At 35.2% G+C, this 16463-nt stretch overlaps 2 protein-coding genes and 1 non-coding gene across 3 annotated transcripts; 1 reads left to right on the top strand and 2 right to left on the bottom strand.

Moving 5' to 3' along the window:
- The first annotated feature begins 2568 nt into the window (after positions 1–2568).
- Positions 2569–2650, top strand: TRNAS-GCU. Its single transcript has one exon. It is a non-coding gene; the product is annotated as a tRNA-Ser (tRNA).
- A 344-nt stretch (positions 2651–2994) lies between these two features.
- On the bottom strand, positions 2995–4640 carry LOC103958318 (peroxidase 25). Its single transcript, XM_009370572.3, has 4 exons — positions 4329–4640; positions 4024–4203; positions 3742–3904; positions 2995–3548 (listed from the first exon to the last, which is right to left on the bottom strand). The coding sequence occupies exons 1-4, from the start codon at positions 4524–4526 to the stop codon at positions 3127–3129; spliced, it is 963 nt and encodes a 320-aa protein (XP_009368847.2). The 5' UTR covers positions 4527–4640; the 3' UTR covers positions 2995–3126.
- Positions 4641–5872: 1232 nt separating this feature from the next.
- LOC103958319 (SPX domain-containing protein 1) lies at positions 5873–8530 on the bottom strand. The gene is made up of 3 exons (XM_009370573.3): positions 8234–8530; positions 7232–7358; positions 5873–6554 (listed from the first exon to the last, which is right to left on the bottom strand). Exons 1-3 carry the CDS (start codon positions 8528–8530, stop codon positions 6109–6111), a joined length of 870 nt encoding a protein of 289 aa, XP_009368848.2. The 3' UTR covers positions 5873–6108.
- Between the last annotated feature and the right edge of the window lie 7933 nt (positions 8531–16463).

The following is a 16463-nucleotide window of genomic DNA, read 5'->3' as shown; positions in this document are numbered from 1 at the left end:
TTGAGGAAATTAAATCAAAATTTTACATGGAATCTCTACAAATCAATTATAAACTCTATAAAAATCCATAAATTTATAAATCCATTAAAATCTCTCAAATTCCCAATTGAATACACTCTCTTAAAAAATTCAGGAAAACTAATGAAAATGGCTTGAAAACTTTGAGTTTTAACGATAAGGACAAAATAAAAGGTAAAGTGAATAGTACCATGATTAACTTTTTAGTGTAAAAATATAATTTTTCGTTAAAGGAAATAGTATTGAAAACTTTTCGTTAAAGTTCCTTTTAAATTCTACAATATAAAAATATATAAACTTAATTTATAATAAAATAATATACCAATCAAACGTACCAATATTAAAGATATCGTACCAATCAATTAAAACGTACCTAATAAATGTTTCTACTACAAAAGCAAACGTACCCTTATATAGTTATCTCTCTAGATCGAATAAACTTATATAACCTTGATGGTATACCATTAAACGTACGTCGTATCATATTTCCTAAGCAATGCAAATAAACACAATTTTCATATCTTATTATTACCAACCATCAAGGATGAACTTCAAAAATCAATCATTAGGAGAAATTCACACAATTAATTATTATATTAATGGGATCCCTTTTAGAAAGAAAAAAAAGGAGAATAAACAAAATGACTCGATTGTTTTGGTAGCTTTATCAACTACATTTATTTTAGATAATAATACCAAAGATTGATATTTGAAATTAATTATTGCAAGTGACATTTTACTACAGTGGTGGAAAAATATTGAGCCATGACGGTGTAAGTTCAAACTTCGTTAGTAACTAATCTAATAAAATCTATTGGTAAGGAACTTAAAAATTAAATCTCAAATTTAAGAGAACAAGGAAAGGGGCATTTTAGAAGATGAGGATCTTCTCCGGATCCTATTTGTGAGGATTTCGGGGATCCTCCAATCATGTCCATTTATCGTACATTATGCACCCAAGTTTTCGTCAGGTACTATTTATATTCAACTTTAAATAAAAAAAAATTACAATGATTTATAACTACAAGATATACGATGAACTGACATGATTAGAGGATTCTCATTCCATTTTAGGAATACAAAAACTTTATTTTATTTATAAACTATGTAATACGCTGACATGGAAATTAAAATGATGATGTGGATGAAGCTCAAACGGGCTGAAGTTGGGAGATGACCAAATTAGGCTGGGAGATGAATGTGGCTTAAGGGACTGCTGTGCTGTGGACAACTGGGGAACGGTCTTTTGACTCACTTCCATGTTCTTTTCTACAAAAAGGACATGACACGCCGCGTTGGTTTAGGTTTTTTTTTTTTTTTTTTTTTTTTAAAATTGTCAAGTATAAGCTTTATTGATAGAAGAAAATGTAAAAGAGATAAATTTAAATAAAAGCGGGTAGTGGGCTGAGTTGACAAAGAAGTACAAGCAAAGCACTTTATAGCTCAATTGGATTCTGTCTGTTGACATAAGTCATCATCGCCACAACTACTATGTATATCATCAATTTGCTATTTGTATTAGCCGATATACGGTTAGCACCAACAAAAGACAAGGGTCATAAAACAAAACCACAAATGTGAAAAAAGTCTCAAAAGAAGAACAAATATAATCCAAATTTCACAACAACAAAGCTGCACAAGAAAACACAAAGTTGGTTCTGATAAACTCAACAAAAGAAATAAGTAGCCAGAACCAGCAACCATATCCACCATTCGACGACCAACAAGAGAAAACTTCTAGTGCCAACAAAGCAAGAAGACAAAACACCATCAAAATCGTAGAAGGCAGCGTAGAGACTCAAACCAGCAGTAAAGCGATTTTGCACATCTTCATCTGAGCGAGCAACAATTTGCTTTCTAGGTGGGTACCAAATAAAGTTACGCAACAGATAATTATTTGAGAGGGTTTTAACATCCTGTTGACAAGAAAACACTTTTGTTTATAAACATAGTTTTTGACATGTACGTTTCTAGAAAATTCCCTAAAGAGTCTAAAGTATTTCAAAAATTTTGTGTCGAACGTAGTCGAAAACACTTTTGGTTGTCAATAAGTGTTTTTAACTCTTCAAGAAGCAATTTTAATCATTCTCTTATTTATTCAGTTTCAAGTATCCCCATTCTTAATAGGAAAGGAACTTACGAGTGCAAGTTGGATATGAAAATTTCAACTGGACTTAAAATTCCTTGATTACGATTTACTTCATCTTGAAGTTATACATATACTTAGTAAGTACAATAACTAATTATACTCAATTGGAAGTACTTTTGAAATGATTGAAAACGTTTTTGGTTCAACCAAAAAACCACTCTTTAGTAAAAATCCAAGTGAATCTTGGAAAATCACTTTAAATGATCCCTACAAGAAGCAAATATATGTTGCTTCTTCCACAAAGTACTTAAGGTGCTTTTGGAACCCAAAATAAATTACACCAAAAGCACTTTCAATCATTTTAACAGCACTTCCAAATGTGCCCTACTTCATTGAAATGTCCTTCTTTTAGAGAACATAAAAGTATTATTTATTCAAGTGGAAGACCAGTAGACAACAAAGACGCTTTGGCCGAGTGGTTAAGGCGTGTGCCTGCTAAGTACATGGGGTTTCCCCGCGAGAGTTCGAATCTCTCAGGCGTCGTTCCTTTTTTAACTTTTATTTATTATTACTTTCAGAAGTTCTGGGCTCTGTTGTATATGGGCCCTAGAATAGTTAAAAGTTATATGAATGTTATTGCGCGCAAAAGAAAAAAAAGGCCCAACCATTACTTTCCTTTTTCTTTTGTCTTTTCACAAACTAATTTTTAAACCACTTTAATCATAACTACGAGAGCTATTCAAACTCGAGTGCAAAGAGATGAGCGCACAGCTTTGAAGTCTGAACCACTGCCTAAACTATATCGGACAAAAGACCTTTTTTAAGAAAGAAGAGTTATCAAAGTTGATTTCAGTAAATTTATCACACTACTACATAATATCAATCTATACATAGTATAACAAATATGTTAATAAGTAATATCAACGCTTATTAATGTCAACATCACACTCAGAATATTTCCCACACAAAAAATTTTATTTTTATTTTACATTATTATACGTGTCACCTTTCTGGATGGATTAATTAAATTTTGAGCACACTTTCCTAATCTCACCTTGTGTACCAATTTTCACCTCAATGCTACCCATTTTAATCATAGCTTTTGGGAATTCAAAGTCAAATCTAAACCCTAGCAATCCCCTAATGTTGCCAGCATAGTTTTGCATTATCTTACGCGTTGCGTCATCACCCCAAAGCCTTTGATCCGACTCCAAAACTGCATTTCCATCCTTCACATTCTTGAAGAAGCTCACATCAAACTTGGTCTGGCTTCCTCTGTCCAATGCCACCGGCTTCGTTCCGTCGCCGTTCATCGGGCACAGAGCTTGGAGTTGTTCTAGGAATGCTTGGTTTATGGTCGGGTCGGAGTTTCCTGTGGCCGTGAAATTGTAGAGCCGGTATCGGATGAACTGGCAGTGCGTTTCGCCAATGGTATGTCCCCCTGCACGCAATTCCCCATTAACATACGAGCTTTGAAACTGTCAGGTTTTTCCTTTTTTTTTTTTTTTTTTTTTTTTTTTTTTTTTCTGGACATGACGTCCGTTCTTTATTATGTTACATGACTGTTGTTGACATGGTGATTTCATTATCAGTAACATATTAATAACAAAACGTATCAGACAGAGTTTGATTACCAACTAGGGTTACGAGATCATGATCGTCGAGGCCTTTAGCAGCAAATTTTTGCCTTTGCACGGCAACTGAATCAAGAGGAGACGGTAGGTTTGAGGCTTGAGATGACAAAGAGACCCTGCCATCCCTTCTTCCGGTAGGCACTGACCAACTTGGACCGTCGCTCTGAAATGAATAGACCAAGAAAAAAATAATTAGAAACCGCTAAACATCAGGTGGTGAAAAAGCCTTTATATAATGTTAAGCAAATGTTGAGTATGCGTGATGAGAGGCTAGTCAATTACTAAGTCAACAGAATCTCGAGCAGCCAATGCAAGAATATCAGCACACGAGACAACTCCAGGACACAAGGCCTCTACTTGAGCTTTTGCATCATCAATCACTTCGAATCCTTTCAACCCTAGATTTGGCAAGGCATTCCTCTCCGATGAAGCGCCCTTGATCAAAACTGAACCGTCACAACCCTGCAGATCATGAACACAAAATGACTCATGTTACCAAAATTAACGAAGACGCATATATGGGTTAGGTCGGTCGGCTACAGCAATATGCTAACATAAAAAATAAAAATAAAAACGCGAGCAAAAACCTCAACAAAGCAGTCGTGGAAGTGAAGCCTGAGCAAGCCTGCAGCAAAGGTGGGATCCTTGTTGTAGTATGATTCAACTGTGGATCTCACCATGGCCTCTGCTTTTGGACATGAGGAAGAGTAGAATCCAGCTTTCAGTTGACCTTTTGCAGGCAAAACCATTACCAGAATGATAAGCAAAACCGACACCACCTTCATATCTGCTATGCACAAGAAAACGCAAACCCAATTGGGTTTTAGAAATTTAAATCTATATTGCTAGTTCACTCTTTCACTACCAAAACATGTACCACTACTCTTGTTTATAAATGGATTTGCTTGCCTTGTTTCATTGGATTTGCTTGAAACATCTTTTATTAGTGGAACGTGTGGGGCCCCATATATATTTAAACTTTAGGGGGAAGTAGGATACTTCTTGTATTTTGGTCCTACTCGACCTCACACTGAACTTATTAGGAGAGAAACTTGGGTATGACAGTCTGACCACCTGGATGGTTACACTCACAAAATAACAAACTTCACAATATTTATATACCATCCGACTCCACATAAGTACATCATTCGATTCACACGGTTCACCTGTTGTGAAGAGGGCTCAACCAACTATTGATCAGGCTGCCATACATAAATATTCTCCTCGTAGTGAAATAGTGAGATTTGGAGTGGATTTCACTATACATATGCATCATGCAGGTTGTATTCAAATGTGAAATGGATATAATGGGATAGGCGCTTTGATTCTCAACCTTTATTCGTCCACGCGTTTTTCCCCTTTTTGATGGAGTTATTTCTTCGAGTCCCTTTTCTCTTTTCATCCTCAAATTGGAGATCCCATTTACTCTTTTTGGATAGAAAGTTTGATGAATAATGCTAATATGGTGGCAGATCAGTTGGTGTCTTTCAAACCTCCGGAGATGAGAGATCAGTTTTGGGCCGATAGGCTCCCATCTTTATTGGTGCACGTTCTAAACAAGGATGGTCTGCCTTGCCCTCTTTCGAGCCAAGGTTTTAAGTGGTGTAGGTGGTGAGACGCTCTGCACTAGGTGCAACATCCTTCTCCCCGTATCAACCTTACACTACTTTTGTTTGTAAGAACTCAGTATGGTTCTCCTTTGTTAGTCCCTCTGTGGGCTTTCATTTATACTCTTTGGCTTTGCCCAGGTAATGCAATTCCAGTTGTCCAAAAAAAAAAACTAAAAAGAGTTTAAAAGAGTTGTTATTAACACTCTAAATAGTACATCATGCATTTCCTTTTTTATATAAACAAAATGAATACACGATAACCTTTTTCGATACTAATAACAGTTTCCTAAAAAAAGTCGATAATGAACTAATCATTACGTGATCTGAAATAAAAACAATAAGTCGATAATAGGCAAATACTAGGAAAACACCACGAGCGAATGAATCTTGAGGTTTGAACGAGAAATATTTTTTGTTTGACAATCGCACTGTTTAGTCATCCATACGTACAATATAAACGAACGACAAAATTGATATGTCACGTATAGATACTGAAACCAAATATCTAAAGATTTTGTGGGTTGGGGAACATTATACTTCTATTAAGCCAAATAGTTTATTTTACAGAACTTAATTATACTACTGAACAGTCTGAACTCAGTCCAGCTAACATTTTGCACTTTACATCTGTGTTGGTATATAAAAAAGCATGCATAGCAGATGCATTTGAAATTTTAAAAATTAATTAACAGAAACAAAAATAAAAAGGGCAACATACTAGTCCCCCAAATTTAATTTCCATAACCTATCAATCTAGCTACTTGGCAACTTGTTCCAGAACAGGGGCTTTTTTCCATGCGTCTTCCAATCCGCTTGTTTGCAGCGGCGGCAACGAGAAGACGCTAACCGTTGAGCTTCCGCTCCTAATTTCCTTTAACGCGCGCAATGCCGATATTGTACTTTTCATGTACAAGCTCTCCATATACTCTATCTCTGAAAGTTCTCTGGATACTCTGCTAATACCATCACTCTTGGTAGGGGCAGAAGTTGAAGGATTGCGCCCGTCATCCCCATAAGATCCTTCAGTTGATACGGGATCAACGTTCATGGAAAAGAGCTGGTCAAGCGTTATCTCACACTCCTTCACGAGCTTGTAGAGCAAGTCGGTGGTGAAGAAAGGCTGTTGCAAGACCTTCTGGATAAAGGGCAAGCGCATAAGAGCACCTGTTCGTTTATCGTACTTCTTCAGTATCTTTACCAATCCTGTTAATTAAGATTGAGCTCGTTAAACCAAGAAATATTTCTATCGAATGCAGGTCAGAACCTCCAAAATTAATTTAGAGGAGCATCTACATCGATTCTAACAAGGCATCAAACCCTACAGCAGTCTCTTCGCTTGGGAAAATATAGAATTCCATTTGGAAATTAAACGCATGAAGAATTAAGGCAGCAGTCCCGTAAAGTTACATATAACTAGTATTCATCTGCGTATCATATTTTCTTTCGATGAAAATCCGTATTCAACAAGAAGTCTTTGAGAACTTTAAAATACATTCCTAGATTAGCTGTTCGTCATGTAACTTGTCAAATTTAAGATACCTAAACACTCATCATTAGTACCCAAACGAAAATCTTTACTTTCTGACAAACGTCATTGAGAACTCAAAGATTTAATGCTAAACAATGAGGTTCTCATATAATAATTAACAATCAATGTTAACTAAGCATATAGATAATCTTTCGATGGATGTTTTACTAATCTTGACAAAACATTTCAAAGTTCGATATGGCTTATAGTCGTAAATTCCTCGATATTGAATAGCTTGTTAAAGGGTTCTCATGTCAATAAATTAAGCATACGCAACAACGAGCAGCATATACTTTTAATCAGTTTAAGATTGCGGTATCTAAAGCAAATCAAAAGCTCAACAATACAATACCTGTATAGTTGAGGGCGCTGTAATTCTCCAACAAAACCATCTCTCCATGGAAGTCCACAATCTCCTTGCGGATCTTAATAATCTCGTCGCTGTAAGGCTTTGCTTTCGCTACTCTGTCTTGTATCTCCTGCATTCATACACAACACATTCATCTCCTGATCGAAAAATAAGAATTTTTGCAGTTTCAACAATGCATTGTAGTAATTAACAACGAACCGCGACACAAGGACTTTCATGCCACGAGAAATCAAATGTTCTGCACCTAACATGGGTGCATTGACTGACACGTATTTATAAACTTAACTTTTCTTAACTTTATTGTAGTCAAAATTTGACTAGGCCACAAAGAGGTGAATGATTTGATCTCACCACGAGATGCGATTATTGCGAATCCCAAACCAATTATCCTTTGACATGTGAAAACGTTTAGATGCGTGAAAATGCTTAGTTTGCTCGGGATACTGTCACAGTTGTATCCCATGACCACCGTCATAGGTAAGTTGCCCACCAAGAAAAATGACGCAAGTTAGCACTAATTTCATTTCCGGCACCAGACGGTGTTTCTTAACGGAGACACCGCAGCCTAGCACCTCAGCCATACAAAGTGAGGTGTGAACCCGTTGAAGGTGACAGGTGGCAGCCTCTCACACGCATGATTATATTTGCGGTTCACAAGTTGTAACGGCAAGGCGCCATAAAGTATAACGACTAACGGCCACTCGAAAACAACGAGGAATAAAGATTCCGTGTGCGCAATGCACACAACGAGCAAAAGGTGTCGTTTTGGAAAATTAAAGTCGAAATGAAGAAAATAAACTAGTGAGCTCCAAATTTAGAGATAAATCCAGCAAATTAAACTTCAAAATTTAGAAAATCAGCGATAAATATAGAATCATGTTACTTAATTAGCCTAAGACTCTGTTTGGTTCCGGAGAAAAGAAAGCTGAAAATTTTCTCAGGAACCAAACAACTGGAGAAAAAATTTAAATTAGAAGACAATACCTTCAATCTAATAATGTACTCTTCCTCCTTCTCGACGAAGAAGGAGTTAAATTTCTCGAGCTCGTCCTCCAACAACTGAATGAAATTGATCTCCGCCGCGGAAATGCCCTCCTTATTGCCGCCGTCGTTAAAATCGGCGGCGGAGGCGTCAATTCTGGGGCGCTTGGCGGGGCGGTCGCCAGCTTTGGGTTCGATGAGCTTCAACCGCTTCTTGAGCTCCTTGTAGGACAAGAACTTGTCCCGCCATTCCGGCAGGGTCTCGTCGATCTGGTTGCTCAGGCTCTTACCGAACTTCATCTGAAAATATTTTTCTCTTTGGTTAGAGAGAAAAGGATTGGAATTTTCTCGGGAAAATGGGGAAAATGGGAGGGTGGTAGTGGAGGGTAAAGTGAGGGGATATAACGGTAAGGAGGGAATATTCGGAGGGCTAATGTTGGAATATCCTTTAGTTTTCAATGAGTATTATGCCCTTTTCATTTTCTCAGTTCACAGTATGCGAGATAGATGCCTGATTTATTATTTATTTATTTATTATCTGGCTCGAGGAGTGTAGCCGGAGTGAGTGATCCGAGTCCGAGTGTGGGGCCCAGTAGGTGGGAGTTGAGGATTTAGAGCCTCTCCGGCCTCACAACCCGCGATACATAGATTAAGCAATTCAGATCGTTTAAGGAAAATGTATGAGCGTTAAAGATAGATATTATGTGTGAGGTGAGCAAGTAAAATGATTAATAGAAATTACATATTTAAATTGACTGGTTCGAATTGTTGAGTCTTTAGACTCTAGAATAAGATCTGAAGAAGGTCTCAATTTGGGAGTTGATAAGACTTCAAACCTTCTGTACCAACAAGGTGGTACTGAAAAACTGCTAGTTAATCGTTGGTTCATATATAACCAACATCTCATAATTTATGGATCAACAAATATGTTTTCTTAAAAATTAATCACCTTTCTTTTGATCTACACCCTACGAAGCTCGTATAAAGCACCATTTTATGTGTCAATTTTGACCTCTTTTTCACTTTCTTAGAGACAATTCCACAAAATTTAAGATCTTATTAGTGAAATCCTATCAAATATAATTTAATTTAAAACAGATTCCCATTTTGGTGAGCATAAATATAGCAAAATGCCATTAATTCATAATTTGTGATGCAATATCAAGGACCTATCATCTCAACACTCAAGTGGTCTCCAATCATTGATCAGGAAGGTGACATAGCCACCAAGATTTTTCCCTACAGAAGAAGAAAAAAAGAAGTAAGCCGAGTCGACGATTTGTGGAAGACCCGAGCACCCAAGCCAAATATATAAAAGTAAAGAAAATTTTCAATGTGGTATTCAGTCAGATGATGTTACTAATACACGTATAATAAAAATAAGCGATTGAACATATTCAAATGAGACTAATTTTTTTGCACCAATTATTAATGCATATTTAAAGAAAATAAACAAGTGCATACCATTTTTATAACAAGAATATTTATAATTCACGTGTTATAACATAAATAATCGATCGCATTAAAATAATCATTTGATTAGATATGGAAGGGCCTTCTTTTTGGTTGGGTGTTTTGGTGGGGCTTGTTATGCTAACTTATGACGCATGGTATAATTCCAAGAGATATGCCTTATCTCGTTGAGCAAAGACAAAGATTGAATTGGTAAAAAAAATCCACGTGACTGGTAGCCAGTGAGTAAAATCCGTGCCATGCCATTGCCAGCGTGTCCTAGTCGACAAACAGCCCAGTGGACATGTCCAATTTCGTACATCAAAATTAAATGCTGAGAACTTTTATCCTTGAAATTTTCGGCTTCGTGGACGAGATTCGGATCTATCTCCGGGATATTCTTCACTTCTGAGTCCCGACTCTTGAGTTTATAGCTTCGAAGTCATGGAAGTTGAAAATTGTGGTAGAGGCTTCGCTTTTTCTTTTCTTTTTTATTTTTGTTGTCCTTTTATTCTCCATGGTATATTCTACTATATGTACATTTTTTAACCGTTGTTGCGTATTGAACTCATATAGTTTTCGATAAAAAAAGAAAAAGAAAGAATTATACAGTTAAAAGCAAATAGTTACACATAGACCTGTCAAGAAATTAGATACTGACTAATAAGATATGAATAACATTAATAGAATAAGTTCACTCAATTTAAATCAGTGTAACGTATAAATGATTTCTAGACTTTTCTATCCAATCAAGTTTGAATTTTTCTATCTCGTAATTTAGTTTGGTCTTTGAAAAATTTGGTACGATGTTTGTTAACTCAGTAAAGAGGATACGATCCTGTTTATGAGAAGTTTGTTTGATTATCGTATTGATTTTGGTCGACCCATCTTTCTTAACAAATCTAATTTAACACAAGATATTTGGTCAAAGTTCGTTTTGTATATAGTTTTGATTTTATGAAAAAAAACGCGTTAAACAATCTATATAACATTGTAGGATTGTGGAAAAGACATTGTTATACTCCCTGTATGTAAAAAATCATGCTTCATTATATGATGACGTGATATAATTTCACTTCATAAAACGTCATAATCTGAACTATTTGTAAAAGATATGAGGTCAAAGTTACAAGCAAGTAGAGGAAAACCGGGATAATGGAAAGAAGTAGGAGGGCCTTGGGCATATTCTCCTTTGGGTTCCCTAGAGATCCCATCCCATGTATGTCACGAGCTTACCCACGCAATTCAAAGCCGGTGCTCGTTCCAATTTTTCTTTTATTTATTTATGTTTTTGTGTTTGCATTATTATTTTTTTTTCTATCCTCAATTGTTTATTTTCCCATTACAACTTATTATACTAAATTTTTATTTTTTTTTAAAAGAGAGACAACTAGTGGCAAGTCACGGTTATCTATTCCTTTCGGAGATCGAGAAGACTTACAGGAATATTTCAGAACTTACTATACTAAACTCAATCAAAGAGATTATGAAGAGATTTGAGAAAGTGAGACAATCTCGCTAATATAAGGCATCTTCCTACAACCTTAAAACTTTTGTTTTGTCCACTTCTCAAAATTGTTTGTTACCAACCATGACAGCCCAAGTCAAACTTTTCTCTTTTTGGGTTTTCTTTACAGCGATACATTTACATTATTAGGTAAAAATTGGAAATAAACCACACAATAAGTCATCAAAAATTATTTGGTATATGTAATATGTCGAACTTCAAATCACACACTTACAAATGAAGAATAATATTACTAAATCGTAGTGAAAGTGACTTTTTTTTTATTTTATTTTTTATAATAATAACGGTGACTGGTAAAAAGTAAAAACAATATATAAAGTACCCAAAAATGGAATAAAGCTAATGTTCAAATCACTAATTTATTTACTAATTAGCATTTGTTTGATATCATTCTGGTCATTGGAATTTAGCCCAACTACTCCAATTTTGGTCAACTTGAGAAATATTTTATGATATCTTAGCAGAAATCTCACGTCAATGCCTCAGCATCTATAGGGAAGATTTTCAGGATATTCCAAAATCCTAATTGAATAAATTAAAAAGTTTATATATGGGAATTGTTATTAACACTTCAAAATTTTCATTCTATATTTCTGATAAGTGTAATTTTTTTTATTCATTATATAAAATTTAGAGTATAAAATGTCATTTTTGTAATGCCAATAACAATTCATTTATATATTTAATATATGCCGTAATGCTTTCATCTAACGAAACTGGTCCAGCAATTGATTCGAATATGGGCCTGCAACCAGTCCAACAATTCAGGCACTTCCGCGACTCTACTACAACAGTCTCCTACGAAATGGGCCAGAATTCATTCTCATAATAACCAAACTTTTGGGGGCAAACAATGAACAATCCTACAAACATAGTCCCCTTGAAACGAGAAGTGTTTTGAATGCGGTTGTTCTATGCGACTACTCATTCGTGAAGTTAAAGTGCTACCATTATCTTGAGAATTCTTCTGATTGAATTAGAATTCGGTTATTTGATGATATGATGAGAGTCATACTCGAATTATCTGTAATAACTCTTTAAACTAGTTTTTGAAGTGATCCATTCCCTCATGTTACCCAAAAAAAAAAAAAAAAAAAAGTGCTACCACATAGACTGATTAACTGTTTCACTTCTTTGTGAGTGTGCTACAACATAGAACAAGCAAAAACAAGAAAAAGCGCTTCTCACTTAATGTATAAATTATTAAGTATACATTAAGCGAGAAAAAGCACTTCTCAGCTTTCTTTGTGATTAACTGTTTCACTTCTTTGTGACTGCATTCAAACACTTCTCGCTTAATGTATAAATTATTCTGAAAAACAAGAAAAAGCAAATTTTATTTTTAATTATCAATGGGATTATCATTTGGGAAAATTGGCTCCTAGTTTTTTAGAACATACTTGACAACTTGGACACCGATATATACGGTTCATTGTGCCACAGATTAGTACGCAGTGCGGAATACAACTATAGAAACTTTGCCTTCGAGAGTGAACTCTGACCATGTATTAGTGGCTGCATGGTGGCTATAGATTTTGGACACTAAAATCAGCCTTTAATGAAATCAAGAGACATGCAGATATTAAATAGTGCATTAGTTACATTGTCTTAATACATGGAATTTCCTTCTATGTATGTTTGAAATCAAAATTTTATCAAATTTTATTTTTACGTTCACTCTAATATATTCGAAAGTTATATGTTTCACCATCATCATCTTCATAAGGCCTCGTGATCATGTCCCATCAATGCATGCGTTCAGGAAGCACGCAGTTATATATCCTACCTACTTAGCTAATTATTTCCATTTCATTTTTCAGGTTACAAAACAATATGTATATACAGTGGGGATCCCGAATTCCAATATCTTGGGATCTTAGTGTAAAAGCCTTTAAAATTTCGGACGACGTGGTGCGCCGGGGACAGGTGGTGGTGGTGCGCAGTGGGGTTATACCATGAAAGCTTACGTTGAAAATTTCTATGAAGAGCTTTAGAAAACCATAGAATCTAAACTCTAGCAGAGAGAGAAAACAAAGCTAAGAAAATGATTCTCATTATCATGTTTTGGATCAATCCCATTGAGAGAAAGAACACTTTAATCAACGAATCAGTACAAATAAGTTAGTTTAGTAACTAACAAACACTATTTTTAAGTTGGAACTTGACTAACAGTGTGTATGCTAACATGGAATAAGAATGGAGGGTCAATAAAACCTTGAAGGCTCGGATGTGTAGTGTTAGATTTTTTTTAAAGGCGTAGTTCAAGACGACGTCATTTTGGTCAGATCATTAAAATAAAGAAGAAGAAAACAACTTGATAACAACCCAGGCAAGCTATTGAGGATTGCTACCGAATTATGCTGATACCCATTTAGGTATTTCATTGAACACTGGTGGGCGTCCTCGAGTCACAAACCAGACGGCCATAGTGTCCTCCGAGTACCTTCCCAACCATTTTTCCAACTTCCATAGGATCTTGGGACCAGTAGTTACCTTAGTGGATCTGCCACTTTGTGTGTGTGTGTGTGCGCGCGTGCGCGCACGCGCGCACACATTGTTGAAAGTATGTATGTCACATCTAGAAAAGAATGACCTCGCATGCTTATATATTTGGGCTACTTTTCATATTATCAATGACTTTATAATGAAACCTCAACTTTCTTCACAATTTAGAGCAGATTGTCCCGTGTGTGAAGCATGATGGCCACATGTATTAAGGAAAATTTAGTTGTAAAAGATAAAACTTAGTTTTGATTTTTGTTGAGATACTTTGTAATAGTTTTGGTAGTTAGTGTTAGTTAGAATGTGTGGTCAACACTAGTGTTAGTTAGAATGTGTGGTTAACACGTAGGTGGTACAAAGGCCTTGTACAAATACAGTTGTAATATTTCCCCACTAACAAGTGTTCCGTATCACCCGATTTGAATTGTCTATATATTGAGCTTGAAAATTTGGCACACGTTAAGGGCGTGTCGAGAGCATGAATTCTTTATTGAAAAACTAAAAGACCTTATATGTGCTTATAAGTAGCTAGGCTAATTTTCATACTATCAATTGATTTTATGGTAAAAAGTTAACTTTCTTCATGCATGTATGTATGTATGTGTGTGTGTGTGTGTGTGTGTAGAGTGAGACCGATTATGATCATATATAATACCTGGTTCACATATCAAAATTCTCCATAAAATAAAAGCTGAAACATTATTACGTACCATATTGCATGTGTGTAACAGAAAATCAAAACGCAACCGCCGTTTTTATATTATTAATTTTTTAATTACAAATAAGAGTTCCGAATTGAGGATCTCTATAGTACTACCCTTCACCCTCTAGACATCCACCATTTCTTAGTTTGATCGTGGAACCTGAACATATGTAAGCAAAAGATGCAAGGAAACCAAGGACTAGCAGTGATGAGTTAAAAAGTGATCTTCATCGTGTGATTTCATTTCAATTTGTAGATCTATCACGATCATACATTAATTTTCAATCTGTTTATGTACTAATTTAACTTTTTTTTTATTATTTCCCAATTACTCGTGGTCTTGCATTAGATCCATGTGTTTCGCTGTTTGTGCCACCTACGTCTTCCAAAATCTTAAATATGAAACCTAACCCAATGGGTGAAGAACTTTAATCGGCCATTTAATGAGTTAATGTGACGTTTGGAATTGACATCTCCACCGTATGTGAACCTCTTTTTATCTTACGTCCACCTCAATTCCGTACGGTTCCATCCTCTCTGTTGTCTTGGACTATTTGCGTATGGCCTCTATTGCTGGGCACTGAACTTGTGCGCTCGGCAGTCGGCAAGGGTTGCAGTACCACACTCCCCATGAACAGTGCCAGTTATTCGGTTGAGACTTTTTAAATACCTTTTTAGGAGATGATTGTGGTGTACTGTATACATGTACCAATTTTATGTAGCAGGTATTTTTTGTAATGTACCAAATAGGTATTGAATCATCGTTGGAGCTATATATTTACTATATAGAATTTCTTATATATATATATATATATATATATTTTTTTTTTTTTACTTCCCTCATTTTGTTCCAAAATACGAGAATTTTATACAGTAAACATGATCCCCACAAGAGCCCTCTCATCTTTTCCCTACAATATATGAGTAAACCCTATTATCTCTAGACGAGAAAAAATAGAATATTAAGTAAACCATTAAAAGAAGATTTGGATTTCATCTGGATTCTCTTTGTGAGAATTTTAAGAATTCTCATAATCTATATATCCATCGCAAATTATGTGATTAGAAATTATTTTGAATTTTTTTATCAATCCAAACTTTCCATTATAACTGACACACAATTGTAGTAAATTTTTTTTTTTTTTTTTTGGTCAGTACAACTATAGTAATTGTACTACGTACAACAATACAATTAGTTATCCAGACACTGCAGACTGCAGACTGTTCACTGCCTGCAGTTGTCGCCTGGATTTAATTAGCTGTCAGTTTCAAAGACGAAAATCCGAGACTCATCAGTATAACTAACTAGCTACAATACATACGGAAGCAGACTGGCCGAGAGGGTACAAGTTAGTTAATATAGCATCGACATCGATTTTTATTCGATATGCAGATATGGCAGATGGACTGAATGTTAAGTCCTAATCTGAAATCTGTTTCCCATCATTTCAAAGCATGCATCCATCGACCTTTTATTGTTGAAAGTTCATCATGACTGTTCACTGATGCGTCGATGTGTTTCCGAATATTTATTCACGTCCAGTCCTTCAATTTCATTTCTCAGTCAACAAACGTGGAGATAAATATCTTTTGTTGCGTTTGTGTATATATTTATTTATTAGATAGTGCTATTCATATAAATATTTTTGTTTTTTACATGATTTTATCAATTTTTTTATCGAATAAAATGAATTAAAGAAAAATTTTGATAAAAAATTAACAAAAGTGTGTGAAAGGTAAAAGTAAGTGTGAATAAAAGTTTTCCCTATATTCTATGTAGTTCATTCATGTAATAGGAGGTTCAAGGAGTTCATTTAAAAGGGAGATTATATTAACACATCCCAAATTACTTCTCCCATACTTTTTTAATTTTTTAATATTTTTCTATCAAATGTTAGTGGTGTGTAGAAAATATTAAAAAATTAAAAAGTGTGAGAGAAGTAATTTAGAGTGTGTGAATATAATTTCTCTAGTTAAAATCTTTATATGAAATTAATAGTGGAGGAAGATATTACAATAAGCCCCAAGTCTACGCAGTGTCAAAGTCA

Source organism: the organism of the source record quoted next, unplaced genomic scaffold, assembly GCF_019419815.1.
Source record: "Pyrus x bretschneideri cultivar Hongxiangsu unplaced genomic scaffold, Pyrus_bretschneideri_v1 Contig1, whole genome shotgun sequence".
Lineage (NCBI taxonomy): Eukaryota > Viridiplantae > Streptophyta > Magnoliopsida > Rosales > Rosaceae > Pyrus > Pyrus x bretschneideri.
The sequence above is the reverse complement of the archived record's forward strand: the minus strand, read 5'-3'. Positions and strand labels throughout refer to the sequence as shown.